This window comes from Phyllobates terribilis, unplaced genomic scaffold, assembly GCF_046119375.1.
Source record: "Phyllobates terribilis strain yellow unplaced genomic scaffold, ASM4611937v1 Scaffold_11__3_contigs__length_659146591, whole genome shotgun sequence".
Lineage (NCBI taxonomy): Eukaryota > Metazoa > Chordata > Amphibia > Anura > Dendrobatidae > Phyllobates > Phyllobates terribilis.
Window position 1 is genome coordinate 202,479,461 of NW_027362771.1, and position 21,599 is coordinate 202,501,059.

At 39.7% G+C, this 21,599-nt stretch overlaps 2 protein-coding genes across 6 annotated transcripts in view; both read left to right on the forward strand.

The window, feature by feature from the left end:
• Window positions 1-21,599, forward strand: part of IMMP2L (inner mitochondrial membrane peptidase subunit 2) — a 1,848,527-nt gene that overhangs the window by 153,218 nt on the left and 1,673,710 nt on the right. The gene's annotated exons all lie outside the window — the stretch shown is intronic.
• On the forward strand, window positions 15,722-18,946 carry LOC141165909 (C-C chemokine receptor type 4-like). The gene is made up of 2 exons (XM_073651968.1): window positions 15,722-15,831; window positions 15,929-18,946. The coding sequence occupies exon 2, from the start codon at window positions 15,937-15,939 to the stop codon at window positions 16,996-16,998; it is 1,062 nt and encodes a 353-aa protein (XP_073508069.1). The 5' UTR covers window positions 15,722-15,831; window positions 15,929-15,936; the 3' UTR covers window positions 16,999-18,946.

The following is a 21,599-nucleotide window of genomic DNA, read 5'->3' on the forward strand; positions in this document are numbered from 1 at the left end:
CCATGTTATAAACTTCTGTAAAGCACTTGGGGGTTCAGGGTCCTCACCACACATCTAGATAAGTTCCCTGAGGGGTCTAGTTTGCAAAATGGTGTCACTTGTGGGGGGTTTCCACTGTTTAGGCACATCAGGGGCTCTCCAAACGCTACATGGCGTCCGCTAATTATTCAAGCAAATTTTACATTCAAAAAGTCAAATGGCGCTCCTTCCCTTCTGAACCCTGCCGTGCACCCAGTATTTTTTCCCCACATATGGGGTATCTGCGTGCTCAGGGGAAGTAGCTCAACAAATTTTGGGGTCCATTTTTTCCTGTTACCTCTGCGAAAATAAAAAAAAAATTGGGTCTAAAATTAATTTTTTGTGAAAAAGTTAAATATTCATTTTTTGTTCCACATTCCAAAATTCCTGTGAAGCACCTGAAGGGTTAATAAAGTTCTTGAATGTGGTTTTGAGCCCCTTGAGGGGTGCAGTTTTTAGAATGGTGTAACTTTGGGGTATTTCCTGTCATAAAGACCCCTCAAAGTGACTTCAAATGTGATGTGGTCCCTAAAAAAAATGGTTTTGTAAATTTTGTTAGAAAAATGAGAAATCGCTGGTCAACTTTTAACCCTTATAGCTCCCTAATAAAAAAAATTTTGGTTCCAAAATTGTGCTGATGTAAAGTAGACATGTGGGAAATGTTATTTATTAGCTTTTCTTGTGTGACATATCTCTCTGATTTAAGGGTATAAAAATTCAAATTTTGAAAATTGCAAAATTTTCTAAATGTTCGCCAAATTTCCGTTTTTTTTCACAAGTGATATCAAAGAAATTTTACCACAATCATGAAGTACAATATGTCACGAAAAACCAATCTAAGAATCAGGGGGATCCATTGAAGCATTCCAGAGTAATTACCTCATAAAGTAACAATGGTCAGAATGGTAAAAATTGGCCCGGTCATTAACGTGCAAACCACCTTGGGTTGCAAAGTGGTTCAAGTGAACCTGACGACTGATGCATGCTGCCTGACCCACGGGCAGCATGTATCAGGCACTGGCTGTATGACCTTAGCAAGTATGTATGACTGTGAAATGCAGCATTGTTTAGGAGAAACACATACTTTAAAAGCTGACTGGGACCAAACCTTCCTGGAGACTAGTCAGACCTGTCACTCTGGGACAGTGGGCGAAGAGCAGCTGCCGGGGACCCGCATGTTCTTCTGCTCTTCCGTGTAGCTCTGTCCCTGTCAGCCAATGTAGTAGCATTTCAGAGTCAAGCATACCTGGCTGAGATAATACAGCCAGTGATTGATACATACTACCCTTGGATTGGGCAGCATGCATCTGCTGTCAGATTCACTTTAAGGAGATATTTCCAGAATTTAAAGTTATCCCCTAGCCATAAGATTTATAGTAACGGTGATGAGACCCCCTGGTACCAAAGTCTGAATGGAGCAAAAGTACACATACTCTATCTCCATTCCATTCATTGTCTAAGGGTATATCTACATGGTGCATTTTTGCTTCGTTTTTCTAACAAAAAAATGCAGCATTTTACTGTATTCACAAAATGAATGAGATTTCTGAAGTCTCGTGCACACATTACTTATTTTTTCTTGCAGATTTGAAGCAGTTACAACTCTGCAGCATGTCAATTCTTTCAGCGTTTTTGCAGTGTTTTTCACCCAATCAAATGAATGAGAATAAAACATCAAAAACGCCACCAGAAACATTTTTCCTGCTAATGCTCCAGTATTTGCGGTAGGTTTTTCTGCTGCAAATACTGAATGTTTGCACATAACTTAATGGACTGCTGGAGACAGCGGAGTACGTAACATAGTTGGAAGAACTTTATGAACTTCTCCTCTTTCCCGATGGAAAAAAAAAAAAGAAAAAGCGGCATAGATATAAAGCTATTACAAAGGCAAAAATTGAAAAAAGGAGATCGGATTTAAAAGTAGCAAATGAATATTTGGGAAACAGAAGCGGTGACAGCGAATATTTTGAAGCAAAATATTGAGATGTATGAAAGTGCTGAATCTTTTCCGTTATAGGAGGATCTGCAAAATGTAGGAACTTAGACCGGGGTACCAGGTAACATCAAATTCACTTGTCATCTAAACCAACAAAGCTGAAATTTAACTTCTATAGTGTAAACTGTTATGTCGTAGCTTAGTGTAAACCTGTTGAACTAATTTAATTAGTATACGAAATATTGGCAGACGTTGGATGTAAATGTAAGTAAAATAATTAAATGCAATGCATCAGTGAGACAGGTTAATGCAGTTGACACTATTTTGGTATATAAAAGCATATTGAAGAACTTCAGAGAATGAGTTTGGTGGTGTTAATGTGACAATTAGATATGCTCTAGGTTTTCACAAATTAGAGTGTTTTTAACTATACTAATGGTCATTGTCATTAGTTATAGCTGATTGACTCACATAATCTTTGGCAAACTGATTATATTTTGAATGTGTTGTTGTAAAATCCAGCTGACTATGCAGGGTTTGCAACTTATGACACACACGGACACGGTTTTTCCGGTACCGGAAATATACGGACATGTGAAACCGCCCTTATCCTCGAACATAAATGCAGGTTTTGATGCAACATTTTGAGCTCGTCAGGAGAGGATCCAGCACAAAAAAGAAATATTAATATTATTTTCTTGCTAGCATTTTCAAGAAATGCAGTGATTTTAATATGATTTCAGAAAATAAGGGCAGAGAAATTGCATCATGTGAACATATACACTAAGTCCTGCATTTATAATTCCCTTTCTTTCTTTTGTAAGGGTATGTGCCCTTGGTCAGGAGCTAGCTGCAGCCCCGACGCTGCGGGATAGCCGCGCGGCTTCCACCCTCATTAGGCAAATGAGCGGCGCAATTTTTTTTATTCACATGCGGACTTTCCTTATAGATGTTCATCTATGGGGAAAGTCCACTAGTGGACCCGCAAGAGAAATTGACATGCTGCGGTCCTGAAAGAAGCGCCACATGTCAGTTTCCGCGCATGATCCGCAGGTGTACAGAGACGCATAGGGGACATAGGATTTCTAGAAATCCCCTCCACTATGCTGTAACATTTAGACGCTGCAGGTTTGATGCTACATAGACATGCAACGTCAACCCCACAGCAGTTCCTGACTGTGGGCACATACCCCCAATCTTTTTCTTGCCTTGTTTCAAAAACCACATCTGTGTTCCAACATCATGTTCCATTTACATATTTTGTTGCTGTAAATTCTGCAAGTGAAAATTTGCCTCTGCAGTATTGGGGGAGTGCAGTGACCCTGAGTCTCACCAGATCCAGTTCTTCGACCAACTTTAGTGCAGCAATTGCAAGCTCCACTGCAAAGAGCTTTTAAGCGCTGTACTCCTTCCCTGGTAAACCAGCCATCTCAGATGCATCGCAGAAGTGGTTGGTAACTTAGGCAAAAAGCAGTAAACAATAGAATTAAAAATCCTTCTGTTCTTGAGAATGGAGACAATGTTTAATAAGAGATAAATTGCAAAGCTGTTTATTTTTATAAGTATTTTGAAATTTTACTCATTAATCATGCGGAGAAAGCCATTTTATGGGTATGTGCTCACAAGTGCCCCAAAAATTTGCATAATGCACAGCAATGTAAACATGACATTCTTGTGTACCTTTTTGTTTAGTATCTTGTTACTACTTTTAACAGTTTCAAGGTTCAGAAACCATGAAACAGTCAAAATAAGTAGCACGTTTATTTTCTGGGTAGCTTCTGCTAGAAAGCCAGTAGTTAGTTATAGTTTAAATTATAGAAAAAATATGCTGTCAGCAGAGCAGCCACAAGACTGACAGCAAAACCGCTTCAGGAAAAGGACCATCAGATTTTCTCCAATGCGGTTTCGTGTAGAAAAACCTTAGCGGGCTGCCGGCATCTTAAAGAAGTTGTGTGCACATACCTTAAGCTAGTTTTCAGAAAAATATGGCTTTTAGGGTAATTACCACTTTTTTTTTCAACACATTAAAATAAAAATTATTTGTGGACTTTTACTGCTTCTTTTTTCCTTAGAATTGTAGCAGTAGGCAATGCCAGGTCTGAGCTGGTGGTAATTTTGGCTAGTGCTAAATTCATCAACACAGTGTTTAGTTATTCTGGTCTACACTGTATAGGGAAGATATAATGGCACACTTTGTTGTTGAATATCAATAAACCTCCTCCCTAATGTCACACTGTTTGTAGTCACCTGGCAGCTGCAAAAAGGCAACCATGAACAGGCTTGACACCAGCTACTCCATTTTCCAGAGCTCAGGGTTTGCCCTTGCCTTCATTCTTTAACCCTTGTACAGGGATCTGGACTTACAGAGGGGTTCCTATGCAAGGGCCACAGAATCAGCTGCTGTTCCATGGAGCAAGCTGGCAAGAAGGATACTCAGGTAGCCGATAGATCCAGGAAGTACGGGAGGTACAAAATCGTCAGGCAGAAGAAACGTCAATAAACTAGCTGAGGTCAGGGAACAGGATAAATCAGAAGGAAACATCAGGTGCACAGAATATGGTAAGCCAGGAGCACAAACATTGACTGATAGTGAAAACCAATTTTCAAGGGTTTAAATAGAGAACAGCCCCATCCATTGCTGACAGCAGGAAAAAAAACAAACTAACAGAATTAACCCCATAGCTACTGGACTAGCAAAAGCCACAAGTCCCAGGAATGAAACAGCACTACTGAATAGTCATTCTGCATTGGCCAAGAGCAAAGCAGGAGTAAATGGGACAGTCGTGGATGTCACACTTAATGTTTTCTTTTGTAGACCACTAAAGTTTAGTGTCAGAGAGGTTTAGAGTATTTTGATCTGTGGTTACATATCGGAAAATCACTTTAACTGTTCAATGTGGGAGAAAAAAGTATTCTTACATTCTTGAAAATAATATTTTCTCTGTCTTGTCTTTCATTTAAAGCACTGTTAGACCTCTGCATCTTAATTTAGGTAGTACGTTTTGTCTTGATATAGAGGGTTCCCATTTATCCGCTGTTGCATAGTCAGTGACCACATAAATATTATTTTATGTCACATAATCAACCAATGTGGGCAAATTGACATACTTGTTCATTGTAGTGAAGTGTTATTTACTGCACCATACCGTGTATGTACAGCACAAGGATGGAGCATTCATGGATACTATGCACTTGTCATCTGCAGTGGGAGCCAGCTGTCACATATGGCAATGATCATGGCCGATTTGCTTTTCACATTGCACAGTGCCAATGGGTTGCCATGGCAGTCAGAGGTCTAAAAATGGCCTCCTTTACAGCCATTTAATTTCGAACATTGACAGGTTAGATAATGCACTATACTGTGTATGAATTATAGTAAATTATCAATGCAATCCAAAGATCACATGTTCAAGTCCCCATTGTAAATTAAAACAAAATAAAAAATAAAAAAAACTGGAAAAAAAGTCAAATCCCAATTTAAACAAAAATTTATTTGGAGAAAAAAGTGCCCTATAAAAATAGACATATTTGGCATTGCCGCATCCATAGAATTCATAATTTTTTTCGGATGGTGCACGGCGCAGAAAAAAATCATCGGAAACAGTACCAGGATTGCTTTTTATGTTTTTCCCAGCTTATAAAAAGAAAAACTAAAAATATTTAAAAGTGATCAAAAAGTCATGTGCACCCCAAAAGGGCACCAATAAAAATTATAGCTCGTTATGCAAAAAAATCAAGCCCCTATAAAGCCGTGTAAACAAAATAAAAAAATGAAACAGTTATAGCTATCAGAATATGATCACCTTACCCCCCCCCCAAAAAGTTTTCTTGTAACGCGTTTTTCTGCTGCAAAAATAGATGGTGCTTGAAAAAAAAAATGTTTATCTATAATCCAGAGATGATGTTTTTTTGTTCATTCTGCCTCCCAAAAAGTGTAATAAATAATTAATATTAAAGCATATTATTATATAATAAAGCATAATATTAATTAATCATACTGACCCAAGGAATGTGAGAACACCTTATTTGTGCAATATGGTGAGCAATGTAAAATTTAAAATTTAAAAATACAATGCAAGAATTCCTGTTTTTTTTCTATACTCTCCCATAAAGAGTTAATAAAAGTTGGTAAAACTTAAAAATAAGTTTTATGTAACCCAAATTATGTCACTGATAAGCACAACTCATCCCACAAAAACAAGCCTTCATACTGTTATGTCGAAGAAAATAATAGAAATGTTATGGCTCTTTGACTGGAACAGTGGAAAAAAAGGAAAAAAAAACTTCTTGTACAGCTCAAAATAATTAAACCCCAGTCTTCTTACCTAATTATAAAGAAACACTGAAAAATAAGTTAGGCTAAGTGCCCAAGTAGCGGAAATGAAGCATATTTGCATGCGGATTTTCCATGCGTTTTTCCCGCCAGGTAGAAGCGTTTGTCAAGCGTTCTTCACATGCATTTCCACATGCGGAGTGACAAGCGCTTTCCAGGCGATTTTAGCATCACTTGGAAAGTGCTTGTCAACTAGGTCACGCTATATAAATCCATGCAAATGGCATGGATTTATATAGTGTGACTGTAAAGAATGGTAAAAAATAAATATATACTTACCCTCCAATGGCCCGGCGTGTGTTGCTGCGCTCCTGTGCTGGCTGCCAGCTGATCGCGGGACACTGCACTGAAGGGCCTGTGGTCACATGACTGTGACGTCACCGAAGGTCCTTCAGTCCTGCCCGCAAGCACAGGGAAGGTGACCGGGGGCCATCGGAAGGTGAATATAATCTTTTTTTTTTTTTATTTTATTCTTTTTTTTTTACAGGTACAATGGTAACCAGGTCTGGATGAGAGTCTCCTCTCCTCCAGAACTGGGTACCATCCGCACATTGAAACGCATGGAATCCGTGAGTACAAATGTACTGACACGGATTATATGCGTCTCAATGCAAGTCAATGGCGGCGATTACGCCGCGCTTCCGCAAAATTAATGGACATGCTGCGGATTTTTGAGTGCAGCATAAACGCTGCGGAAAAATCCGCAGCATGGGCAAAGAACTTGCGGAATCCCCTTGGGGACCATGGGGGGCGGATTACCTAGCGTTTCACAAGCGTTTACGCTGCGGAAATTCCGCAGCATATACTCTTGAAAAACGCTACGTGGGCACTTAGCCTTATGTAGATTGCCCTAACCTTTACCATACGGCTATGTGCCCACGATGCAGAAATGCTCCGGATTTTTCCTGAGCGTTTCTGCATCTCCCTGGCAGAAAAAACGCATGCGGATTGTACATGCGGATTTTACATGCGTTTTTTCAGCCAGGGACAAGCGTTTGTCACGTGTTTTGCACATGCGATCTCACATGCGGGTTGTCAAGCGCTTTCCAAGCGATTTTAGCATCACTTGGAAAAGTGCTTGACAACTTGGTCACACTATATAAATCTATGCAACTGGCATGGATTTTATATAGTGTGACCAAGTTAGTTAAAAAAGAAGAATAAAAATGGTAAAAAATAAAAAAAAACACATTATACTCCCCTTCCGATGGCCCCCGGTCTCCTTCTCCGATGCGTCCTGTCTCCCCGGTGTCTTGCGGTGCTGCAAAAGGACCTTCCATGACGTAATTTAGTCATGTGACAGGTCACGCGACCGCCGACTTCAGCAGTCGCGTTACCTGTCACATGACTGAATGATGTCATGGAAGGTCCTTTTTCTCCATCGCGAGCCACCGGGGAGCCAAGACGTACCGGATAGAAGACCGCGGGCCATCAGAAGGTGAGTATAATGTGTTTTTTTTATTTTAAATTCTTTTTTTTTTTTACAGTACTATAGTACCCGCGTCTGGATGAGAGTCTCCTCTTCTCTAGACCCAGGTACCATCCGCACATTGAAACGCTTAATATCCACATGTGCACATGTAGTCATGCAGATACAGTTATATGAAAATGTTTGGGAACCCCTATTAATCTTAAGCTTAATGTTTTATAAAAATTGGTGTTTTTGCAACAGCTATTTCAGTTTGATATATGTAATAACTGTTGGACACAGTAATGTTTCTGCCTTGAAATGAGGGTTATTGTACTAACAGAAAATGTGCAATCTGCATTCAAACAAAATTTGACAGGTGCATAAGTATGGGCACCCTTATCATTTTCTTGTTTTAAATACTCCTACCTACTTTTTACTGACTTACTAAAGCACTTTTTTTGGTTTTGTAACCTCATTGAGCTTTGTACTTCATAGCCAGGTGTATGCAATCATGAGAAAAGCTACTTAAAGTGGCCACTTGCAAGTTGTTCTCCTGTTTGAATCTCCTCTGAAGAGTGGCATCATGGGCTCCTCAAAACAACTGTCAAATGATCTGAAAACAAAGATTATTCAACATAGTTGTTCAGGGGAAGGATACAAAAAGCTGTCTCAGAGATTTAACCTGTCAGTTTCCACTGTGAGGAACATAGTAAGTAAATGGAAGTACACAGGGACCGTTCTTGTTAAGGCCAGAAGTGGCAGGCCAAGAAAAACATCAGAAAGGCAGAGAAGAAGAATGGTGATATCAGTCAAGGACAATCCTCAGACCACCTCCAGAGAGCTGCAGCATCAACTTGCTGCAGATGGTGTCACTGTGCATCAGTCAACTATACAACGCAGTTTGCACAAGGAGAAGCTGTATGGGAGAGTGATGCAAAAGAAGCCGTTTCTGCAAGCACACCACAAACAGAGTCGGCTGAGGTATGCAAAAGCACATTTGGAGAAGCCAATTTCTTTTTGGAAGAAGGTCCTGTGGACTGATGAAACCAAGATTGAGTTGTTGGTCATACAGAAAGGCGTTATGCATGGCGGCAAAAAAACACAGCATTTCAAGAAAAACACTTGCTACCCACAGTAAAATTTGGTGGAGGTTCCATCATGCTTTGGGGCTGTGTGGCCAGTGCCGGCACCGGGAATCTTGTTAAAGTTGAGAGACGCATGGATTCCACTCAGTATCAGCAGATTCTTGACAATAATGTTCAAGAATCAGTGATAAAGTTGAAGTTACGCAGGGGATGGATCTTTCAGCAAGACAATGATCCAAAACACCGCTCCAAATCTACTCAGGCATTCATGCAGAGGAACAATTACAGTGTTCTGGAATGGCCATCCCAGTCCCCAGACCTGAATATCATTGAACATCTGTGGGATCATTTGAAGAGGGCTGTCCATGCTCGGCGACCATCAAACTTAACTGAACTGGAATTGTTTTGTAAAGAGGAATGGTCAAAAATACCTTCATCCAGGATCCAGAAACTCATTAAAAGCTACATGAAGCGACTAGAGGCTGTTATTTTTGCAAAAGGAGGATCTACTAAATATTAATGTCACTTTTCTGGTGAGGTGCCCATACTTATGCACCTGTCAAATTTTGTTTGAATGCAGATTGCACATTTTCTGTTAGTACAATAAACCTCAATTCAAGGCAGAAACATTACTGTGTCCAACAGTTATTACATATATCAAACTGAAATAGCTGTTGCAAAAACACCAATTTTTATAAAACATTAAGCTTAAGATTAATAGGGGTGCCCAAACTTTTTCATATAACTGTATTAAGCGATTCAATGCTAGTCAATAGCGGCAAAAATGCTGCGATTCCGCAAAATAATTGGTAGTGCTGCGGATTCTGCAGCGGAAATTTCCGCAGCATGTGCATAGCACATGCAGATTATCATTGGGGAACATAGCAGACCTACTAACAAGCGTTTCTTAAGCGTTTCTGCGGTTGAGTTGCCGCTGCAGAAACGCTTAAAAAACGCATAGTGGGCACACAGCCTAAATGCTCCCCTTTTCGGCCATGCAGTAGTCATCTATTCTTATTTTAGTATATCAGGAGTTAGAACGAAGATGACTATGGAAAATAAGTACATCCCCAGGTGGGTTGTCTCATCCCCAGTGTGTGATTTTACAACTTTATTGGTCAAGAAGAAGTGAATTTGCTTTATATGGAACTAATGGAGTTAGTGACTGGAATCTTTCCAATTTCATTTGTTGAGCAAAAGGCCTCTGAAATGTGAGTTGTGATAGTAGTAGTTATCACTGCCTAATTCTCCATTGCTCTAGCTTTAGTCCACCATGCCTCCAAATCACCATCATGTGTTTTTTCTTACAGTGGCTTGCGACAGTATTCACCCCACCCCCTTAGCATTTTTTGTGTTTTGCTACCTCACAACCTGGAATTTCACAGTTTTTTTTAGTAAGTTTTCAAAGTCAGTACTTTGCGGCAATTACAGCTGCAAGTCGCTTTAGATGAGCTTTCCACATCTTGCCACTGGGATTTTTGCCCATTCCTCGAGGCAAAACTTCTCCAGTTCCTTCAAGTTAGATGGTTTCCTCTGGTGAACAGCAATCTTCAAGTCTGACCACAGATTCTCAATTGGATTAATGTCTGGGCTTTGACTAGGCCACTCCAAAACATTTACAAGGCTCCCCTTAAACCTCTCAAGTGTTCCTTTAGCAGTATGCTTTGGCTCATTGTCTTTTTGAAAGGTGAACCTCCATCCCAGTCTCAAATCAGACTGAAACAGGTTTTGCACAAATATCCCTGTATTTCGCACCATCCATCTTTCCCTCAACTCGAACCATTTTTCCTGTCCCTGCTGCCGAAAAACATCCCCACCGCATGATGCTGCCACCATCATGTTTCACTGTGGGGATGGTGTTTTTGGGGTGATGACCTGTGTTGGTTTGGCACCTGACATAACACTTACTTTTGTGGTTAAATTTTGGTCTCATCTAACCACAGAACCTTCCTCCATACATTTGAGGAGTCTCCCACGTGTATTTTAGCAAACTCACAATGAGCCTTACAATTTTTGTAAGTAAAGGTGTTTTCTGCCTACACTTCTTTGAAGGCCATCTCTATGAAATGTACAGCTTATTGTGGTCGTATGGACAGATACTCCATTCTCTGCTTGGGAACTCTGCAGCTCCTTTAGGGTTACCTTTGGTCTCTGTGCTGCCTCTCTGATTAATGCCCTCCTTGCCCAGGCTGAGAGTTTTGGTGGGCGTCCCTCTCTTGGCAGGTTTGTTGTGGTACCATGTTGCATGGAGTTGAGTCTGCCATCAGCAAACTGCTTCTACACCAAATGAACAAACTGGATTTACCAGTATTGCAAGATCACAGAACAAAAGGGCCTTCTTGCTATAAGTACAGAGGTGTCAATTCCGACACCCTATCCTGGTTAGTATGAGCTTTAAAAGTAAATAAATGGTCATTATAACCAAGCTGAATATTTCTTATGGAGGGAGTAGCCAGAGACACAGGATATTTGAAATGCAAGGTTATGGCCCCTAAATTAGCCGACCGTCCAGTCATAAACAGCAATTTTTAAATAGTCCAATCCAGGCCGTCCTAGAAACCTGAGACCAGGGCCAGGCGTATAAAAGCTGGGCTACAGAATGGAAAGGTATTCACATGTGGTGGTCTGCCTATTCTGATTGTGATCGATAATTAATTTTCTCCCCAAGAGGAACTTTTCCTTGCAATGTGAAGAGCTGCAAAACCTGCTCCCATGTAGAGACCAAAGACAGGATACAGATTCCCAACACACAGCAGGACTATAAGATTCCCGGGACATTCACATGTTCCATTTCCAATTCGGTGTACCTAATTCTGTACACTAGATGTCCTGTTGAGGGTTTCTATGTGGGAGAAACAGGACAGAGACTGAGAGCGAGGATGAGGTCTCTTCGCCACACGATTACAGATTAAAAAAAAAAAAAAAAACATGTACCACTGGCCAAACATTTCTGTGGTCCAGGACACAACATCAACAATATGAAAGTTGTCATATTAAAAGGCAACTTTAAATCGCAAAAACATGGAAGGGTTTGGGAATACAAACTGATCAGGATCTTTGGCACCCTCCACACAGGAATAAATGTCAGGAGGATTTATGTCTCACTGCAAATGTGGCGCCCCGAGGGTTTTGTTTCCACAGGGGTATTGCACCTCAACCAGAGGTGTGATATTCCACTCTCAGGTAAGGATGGAGTGTGGACCAGGGCTCAGTTAGCTGCACACACACATACACTCACCCAATTTCCGGGGGACAGCTCGACTGTGCTCCCATATAATTGCAGGCACAACTGACTATGTCCCTGGCTGGAGTGGGGAGGGGGGAGAGAACCCAGTGATGTAGGAGCAGTAGGGGACGGTTTCTGGAGCATAGGAAGGAGCTCATTGGGTGCAGGTCACCTGAGCTCAGACACAGAGAGGTAGATAAAAGGGGGGAGCCATCTTTAGATTAGAGTTCAGTCAGTTCAGAGAAGCAGAGTAAAGGAGTAGAGAGCTGACAGGGAGCCGAGGCTCAGCCTGAGCTCAGCTCCACGAGGCAGGCCTGGAGAGTAGGCCGGGGCCAGAGAGGAGAAGAGGAGAAGGGAGGAAAGAGGAGAGACAGAGGAGTAGAAAGGCTCCAGAAACAAGAAGGCAGAAGGGACCCTAAGAGAGCAGAACGGACAGCAACCGTTGCAAGCCCGCGTTATATCGGATGAAGGGTCAGACCGTGGAAGGGTACCGGATTCCCAAGTTGGTGGAGGTAAATCATCCCTCAGCCTAAAACCGGAGGTTGTGATCATTTACTGGTGCGACCCCTTGCTACACCCGCTAGGAAGGCACCACATAGGGTCAGGGAAACTGGCGCCAAGTTTTATCAGAGAAGGCCCGAGGCAGCCGGACAGAAGCGTGGTCACTGGTGGGGCACGAGAGGCCAGAGAAAGGATAGAAGGGGGTCCTGTGCCACACTCCTGAGTTGCCTGGGGGTTGACCGAGCCCCTCACCTGGTGGACGCAGCACGGCTTGGGCAGTCATTGCTGACAGAGGTGATTGGATATCAACTGTGAGTAAAAGGCCTGAACTGCACCATTGGACTCTGTGTGATTTCTGCTGCGCCTGCACCATCACCCCCAGCATCCACCTACATTGCCCTGAGGCTACACTCTTCCCGTGGGGAGTTATCCTATCCCTATGCTGCACACCAACACCAGCCTCAGCGGTCTGCCTTGCAGCGGCGGTCATCCCTGACCGCAATCCACGGGTGGCGTAGTCGGACATTCTCAAAACACTGATAAATAGACTGCCACAACTTTGGTCTGACCACCCTGAGCCACGGGATCGGGTTGCCACTACTACCCCCAGCATCGCACAGAAGCCCGGTTCCGGGTACCCCACGGCCCATCGGGCGAGTCACAAAATCTGAGGAATCTGCTCCAAAGGCAGTGAGGGCACCAGGCCAATGATCTTACATGGATATTGGGACCATAAAACTTTCACACCACTAATCTAATCCAATTAAGGACTCACTCTCTAAGCTCAGTTTGTTTGTTTATTTAAATATCATAAGTTTATTATTATTTTTTTCTTTTTTTTGTGTGCATATATTTGTGTTTCTTCATATATCTTGTTATACCATACCTGAGGAAGGGACCTAAGTTGTCTCGAAAGCTTACTTTGTAACATCATTTATTTTATTTTTGTTAGCCATTAAAAGGTATCATAACTACAAGATTATCTGATTTTCCCACTGAGATTAACCATAAGAATAAACACATGGTGGCAGTTTGGCTTGAATGGGGGGCATTGTCAGGTTCCCTTTAATTACAGTTTTACTTTACCCTGTAATATTTGTTATGTAAAACGCTCTCAAACTTTAGTTAAACTTTTCTTTTTGAAACCTTTATTCGCAATGCTGTACAAGAAACAGAGGTATATATGGGAGAATAATGCAGAATCCTTTATTATAGCTTTAGTTTCCATTTTAAAAAATGATTACTTTGGCCTTATCAGCTAGTCGTAATAAAATAGAGGTGAAACATGCTGCAATAAATGTCCTTATGTATATGTAATAACAGTAAAAACAAAAAAATAAAAAGTAAAAGTGTAGCCATAAAAGATTATGCATCCTAGATTTTCAAATGGACATACTTCAACACTATATAAAAATGAAAGGCGAAATGATTGGAACAATATTCATTTTATAACTAGGTTTTTTTTTCCTAAGCTAACTTGGCAGACAAATTAACCAGTCGCTTAGTGTTTCCTGCCAACTGGTAAAGCTAAAATATTTTTATACTTTAACTCTAGAACTTTGTAATATTGGGAGGATTGTAAGCCATAATGAAGGTAAAATACACTATTCATGTGCTAAAAGAAAGACTGACTTTTTTGGAATTTGTATATAAAGTAACTGCAGAGGTTAGTGTAGATGCATTTTTATGAAATGTAAACTGACCAAAGCAGTGAGTGTAAATAGACGGTCTTTTACTGCACAGTATGCTGTGGGTGGGTGTGGGACATTTTCTGGGGGTTTTCTGCATTTACTAGCATTTGGGAGACTAGTGTTGTCAGCATCTGGATGCACCCAGCATTAAACTGATGACCCCAAAAAAGGTATACTATTGAAAGATTGATGTGTCCTATTCACTTGGAACCATCCGATTATATTATGACCCTACATTCCTGTCGAGATGTGTTCATTATTGACAGGTATTGTGCACATGTCCTATTCTAATAAACAGGACACACATGATACCTGCCGATCATATCTGTATCTTGGCAGGTATGTGAGGTCATAACGTCATCGGCACCGCTCACCTCCAATTCTGAAGTGAGCGGCATTGAACAACTTCAGGCCTAACGGTAATTGCTATTTGATGGAGAATGTATCTAATGCTCAGTCATTGTGGTTATGGTAGGAGAATAACTTTCTTCTTTCTACCCATTTTTAAGTGACAGTTGCTTCCTTCTAATGATTTCAGATTTTGCTTTGTGTAAGATAAAGTTGCTAGAATTGTGATAACACTTCTAAAAACATGTTTTTACTTGACAGCATATTTACTGTTCATTGTCTCAGCTTCCATGAATAGAAATGATTGTCTTCTTTGTTTTCTTGTGGAGAAAGTAGTACATGTAATATTGCTGTATTTACTAATGTGCTAATCTCCTCTGAATCCAGAATACATTGGGGAAGATTTATCAATAATGAGTCATGGTGCAAGCGCGCACCAAGGAACAGTGTCAATCGCAGTGCCCGCAAACCAGTGCCAGCCATAGTCTCCTTATTTGTGCCAGCCACAGCCTCATTACTGGCTTTGACCTCACCACATGCCGTTAGTGTCCACAGTTCTTTTCTTTAATTTATAACTATTTTACATGAAATTCCTTTTTTTCATTTGAACAGCACCATGGACTATTATGGGTACATGTTCTATCTGTGAATACCACAGCTAGAACACGACATGACAAACAGATGTCTGAATTATCCCTAAGATAGTGTAGACCATAATAGGGGAAAGATGTGACCAACCTCTAGTGACATCTTTTTTTTCTGAATAGTGTAAGAACAAGTTAATACAATTGTCATCAAAGGATGCACAGCGTTGTCTGAACCATACAAATGTAGCTGTTTATTTTACAACCACATATAAGCATGTCAGTGCTCTGTTATAGCAGGCCACATGATGGCTGTGAGTTGTGGTCTCCAGCCATGGTTTGACTGCCTTTTAATAACTAAATTGTAACTTAAACTTAATGTATATCATAACTTGATACTGGGGTCTAAACATTGATTATTACTGCAATATTGATCGACTGCAGCTCAGATTATAAAAGTAAAGCTAAACTTTATTGAGTGCAGTATGCATTACTGTGAAACAGACCTTTGTCACATAAGACACAAACTTCACAAAAAAAATCCTCCCCTGAGTTCTTACTCAGTTTCATAGGAAGTGTTTTCTATATATATACTGACACGCTAAGAGCATTGTGACGAGGACATATACAATTTGTCTCTTAGCACGTAGTGTAGCTACTCAGAAACAGAGGGTTTTAGCTGCTTGTCACTCTGAAAAGTAAGTATGCACTCTCTTCTACACACATACTAGCGAACATATATTTATTAGTATTGGACAGGGACTTGATTTTTTACCTTTTATTTTTCTATTGCAGCACATAACATGGATGCTACAGAGCGCACACTAACAAGTACTATAGATGGAATTGATTATTCGGGGTCCTCAGTCTACTTTGTCAAAGACTTCAACACAGTGAATTCTGTTTTCAAACCCACTCTATACTGCTTTATATTTTCTTGTGGACTTGTTGGGAACGCCTTGGTATTGTGGGTTTTATTATGTTTTAAGAAGATGAACTCTTTGACTGATATTTATCTTCTCAACTTGGCTATCTCTGACTTGATGTTTGTTTTTTCCTTACCATTTGTAGTGTATCAACTCCTCAACCAATGGGTGTTTGGAGAAGTCATGTGCAAAATGTTATCAGCAATGTATTTCATTGGATTTTTTAGTGGTATATTCTTTATTACAGTCCTGAGTGTAGACCGGTATCTAGCAATCGTCCATGTGGTTTTAGCTCTCAAGTATAGAACCATGAAACTGGGGATGATTGTTACTTTAGGTGTGTGGATTTGCTCTTTTCTGTTGTCTGCAACAAACTTCATGTTTCATACCGAAGAGACAAATAATGGCTTCACTGACTGCATGGTTTCCTATCCAGAAGGACAAGAGAAACTTTGGACAGTCCTGTCAAACTTTCAGATCAATATATTTGGTTTAATCATACCTTTGGTCATTTTAGTTTTCTGTTACTCACAAATTATCAGGAGTTTGCACAACAGTAAAAGTATGCAGAAGAAATATGCCGTGAATCTGATCCTTGTACTTGTCCTTGTTTTTTTTGTATTTTGGTTTCCCTACAACATAGTCATCCTTTTAAGAATATTAAACACGCTGGGTGTGTTTGGTGATTCCAGTTATGATGAGAACTTGGAAATAGCAATGGAAATATCTCAAGCAATATCTTTTTTGCATTGCTGTTTAAATCCTATCATCTACACTTTTGCTGGCGACAACTTTAAGAAGCATCTTTATCGTATGTTCAACAAGTTGTTAAAATACATGCATATAAACAGGAAATGTGGATCGAGCGAAAATCCCAGTGTTGATCGATCATCCATCATAGGAAGAGATACACGATCTTCTTCAGATGCCATTATTTGAATTTATCATCTGATGGAAAAGTGTTCATCATTTTAGAAATGTAAAGAAATCCCTGCTTTGATAAAAATGTATAGTTGAACAACAATCATGCATATAATCATGATTTATTAAAATGTTGGCATAGTTTACTAACCAATATAACCAATATTTAAATAAGCTTGTGAAAAGCTAACTCCCATATGGAGCATTTATGGCTTGGAATATGCCATACATTGCTGATAGATGGGGCTCACACATCACCTGTTGAGGGTCCTGTGACTTCCATTTGCTGATTCAAAATAACCATTAGCACCCACTCTTGCCTTTTGAATTGAAAGAGAAGTGTTGCTGCTATCTAATCGTTCTATAAGTATGGTTTCACACATCTATGTTTTGCAGTCTTGAGTATGGACAATGATGCGCAGACTGGCCACTGGTATTTTGACCTAAATTCCACAATATATGTCTATGAGGTTGCCGAGTTTGGAAAGGAGACCTGCGACTGGTCCGTGCATTGTGTTCCATACTGCAACTGTGAAACATGAACGAGTGAAAACATTCTAGTTCTCATGGATTTCAGGAAGAGTCCCATAGCCACTTCTCCATTGATTTGAGGGATAAAGGTGGACACTTTGCATTGGGGTGGCAGGATCCCTGTTTTTTTGATCGCCCCGATTGCAGTACCCCTATCTCTTAAGCATTTTGGCTTGTACTATGTGATCTGGGAATACCCTTTAATAAAAGGTCTAATGCTCCAGAATCTCGTGCTCACTAATAAAATAAAATAGGAAATTTTTCTTGTTGATAAGGTTCTTGTTTCTGCCCTTCTAACGGTAGCCAGATAAAAAGCCAGCCAAATAATACAAGGCTTTTGCAGTTCATAGACAAGCTGAGTAATTCCTTCCAACTCTGCAACAGTTATAAAGTTATTTCCATTACTTGTGGGGGTTTTTAAGCAGTTGTCCTCCAGGCATCAGAAGCTTTTGATAAACCCTTTAAATGCTTTACTTAATGTTATCTTGGCTTTTGTTAATTCATTTTTGAGTTGCACAATGTTATTTGCTTTGTGATATTGTATGTAAAATAATGTTTCTTAAAGGGGTTTTTTAATGACTAAGTATTTTGCACGAATGATGTAACCACAAGTTTAGACATCTGCCTGAACAGAAGAAAGCATCATCTAAGTTCAAAGCATTTAGTGCGTGTAGTTTTTTGTTTTATATCTTTAGCGCTTGCACATTAAATAAGTTTGATATGCCATTACCATCTCCTTCAATTTATTTTCTTAGAAAAGAGTGTATTAAACATTTATTTAACGGTTTATTTCACAAGCAAAACTGCTGTTTAACCCCTTAGCGACCTATGTTGATAATGTGCATCATAAGCTGACTCAGGAGTTGAGCCTTCTTCAAACTAGGCTGTGATACAGAGTCAGCATCTTCTTGTAACTTCAGTGACCAGAGCTTGCTTTGATTGCTTTACTTTAACCATTTAAATACCGCTGTCAATCTTTGCCAGGATCATTCAAATGATGCCATTACCACTGCGTGCATGAGTGCATAAACTTCCATTGGCTCCCTGCTACACAGTCGTGTGGAGCAGATGGGTTGCCATGGGTTGGGGGTCTGCTGAATGCTCCTTAACTTCTTTCGTAGTCCTGCAAAGCTCAGTCACAAGCTGAGCTTTCAAAAGATGCACATAATTTCACTATATACTATATTACTGTAATACTGTATATTGCATTATATAGAATAAGCAATCAGAGTTATAATTGATCAGACTAAGGTGACTTAACAATAGAGTTAAGAAAAAAGCATTATTAAAATTAATTAATCCGTACATTAAAAAGTGATAAGAAAAAAAAATCAAAATGCCAGAATTGTAATTTTTTGGCTGCCACACTTCCCAAGAATAAATATAATAAAAAACGATCAAAATGTCTTATGTAACGCAAAATAATATCAATAAAAATGTCAGTTCAATGCTGAAAAAAACAATTCCTCACCTGGTTCCTTGGATAGAAAAATAAAAATGTTATGACTCTAAGAAAATGTCGGCACAAATTTTTTTTTTTATTACAAGGTTCTTACATTTTTTAACCACTAAAACATAAAAAGCATTATAAGCTTTGTATAGCTAAAAAAAATGTTGAATTGTTATATTTTTCATCCCACTTGAAATATTTTCCCTGTTTTTCAGTGCACTGTATGATTAAATAAATGAAGTAATTCAAAACTACAACTTGTCCCACAAAAAGCAAATGATGGATAAAGGAAGTTATGGCTCTTGAAACAAGGGAAGGAAAAAACTAAAGCGCAAAAACTACAAATGCCAGGTTCCTCAAAGGGTTAATTCATAGCTAATGGAAAGTTAAGCATTTTCACAGTTGGATGTGTTTAAACAAAATTTGCTGTACAGAGATGAACTTAAAATGGTGTCCCTGATGCGTCCTCTGTAACTGCCGATGCTCAACCATATGGAGGAACCTCAGGTGCTGGTCAGCACATGCTGTTTCTATTTATCTCACCGAAGTTAAGGTGAGGGAGGATAAGCCAATGTTCTCTACTGATGTCTCTGGGTGTGGCTATTCCATGCTTTTGGTTAGTCTGACTTTTCTTTCCTCTGCCTGGTAATTTAAGTAGCCTTGATAAGGACCTTTTAGCCTACATCAATAAATCGCATCAGTGCAGTACAATAGGCTCAGTAGACTGACATATAATCTGAATAAATGCAGAGTATGTGTCCAGCCACTGAGCTTGTTGTAATACTCGTGTGTGATTTGTTACTATGATAGTGTGAGCTCAAAGGTCCACATGTGATTGATATTTAGATGAGAGGAACAGGCAGAGAGAAGTAATGCCATAAGCAAGGAATAGCCCATGCTAGCCGCCTCGTTAGAGAAAATTCAGTTAGTTTTCCTCCCCATGACAAGGGTCTGTTTAAATGACCCATTGACCAACTACTTGTTTGCTGATCGGTGGTCATTTAATAGGCAGGTTTACACAGGCCAACCACTCCTGAGTGATCTGTGCTAGATCATTCTGTGTACATAGCCTGCCATTGTTCTCAGCAGTGCGAGTACTGTTTACACAGGTTGAGGTGCTGTCGAGAGTGATGATCTTTTGCACAAAAGATAATTTCATCCATTGACTGAGCATTTTGCTCATTCACTTGGTGCTCAGCAGCCTGTTTAGACTGAATGATTATCTTGAAAAAGCATTTCCATTAACGTTTGTTATTGATAATCTTGCAGTATAAATGTAAGTGTACATGCACCTTAACTTCTGTTGGATCAAGTAGCAAACAGCATGTGCTGAGCAGCAGCTAAATCAGCTGTGCATTGTCGGGCATAGGCAGTTACACAGGATGCATCCTGGGCTCCAATATAAGTTAATTTTTCACTTTTTTAAACACCTCCAACTGTGAGAATTGTTTAATTTTGCATTATCTATTGATTAAACAGCACTTTTGTCCACGTGACATCTAGTTCAACAAAATAAGTCTTTATTGTCTAATAAGTGGAATGGGATGGAGATTCATGCAGTTTATACAGTACACACCATGCCTGCCTCAGCCCCAACACGTTTTGCATGTGTGCTTCCTCACGCCTGCTTCAGTCACGAAACGCACATTGGGGATAAGGCAGACACAGTATGTACATCCTGACTTATATGCTATGGGTAAGAACAATTGTCTCCTTACATAACTATGTTGAAGTATTGATGTTGAAGTGATTTTTGATGCACTGTCACTTTTTCTTCAGTTCTCAGCCGTTGATCTGACATACCGATTAAGCACCTTGTAAAGTGGTATAAAGGCTAGATTAGAGATCTTGTACTTTGGGAGTTCCACCTGTTTTTTACCTTTCATGTGTTGAACCTCCTCTTTAGGACCTCTTTATATTGTAATAAATCATGGTTTTAACGTTGTTTAATAAAGAAATGTTTTTTTGTTTTTTTTATGAAATATCTGTGACTTTGGTCTGTCTTGATGTTGTTATTGTAGGCGTCCATATCATGGTTAAATAAGGTGACTTATTTTGGTGCATGTAAATTTTAGGTTTGGCACACAAATTACACAGGCAGTATATAAAATAGTAGGCAGGTCACTGAAGGCACATTGACCTGTCAGAAGGCAGACATATGAATAAATAAGCAGAGCACCAGTTACAGCCCCTCCCCAAAGGCCGCCACGAAGCACGTGAATCTCATTATGTCAGAAATGAAAATAAAGATTATAAAAGGACTACTGGACGGATTTCATCAACACAGGTATCATATTAATCAGTGTAACGGCGCCCATATGACAGTGTATGTGGTTTACTAAGCACAGTAATGCTGACAGGTGCGCTTTAACGCTTATGGGCATGGTTTATAAGCAAAAAAACTGATGACAGGTAGATGAGGTAATATCATATATGTACATTTCACTCCAATTTTCACTGTCTCCAATGATTGATTTACTTAAATTTATATTTGACTAAATTTAACTTTATTTGCAATTGTCAATTATAATTGCATTATGGAAGAAACAGTTGATTTATTGAATGGTAAAGTTGTAGATGAATGGGTTCTTTAGATCTTTGGAGAAGTATGAATCCAGAAACTTAGCATATATTTTGC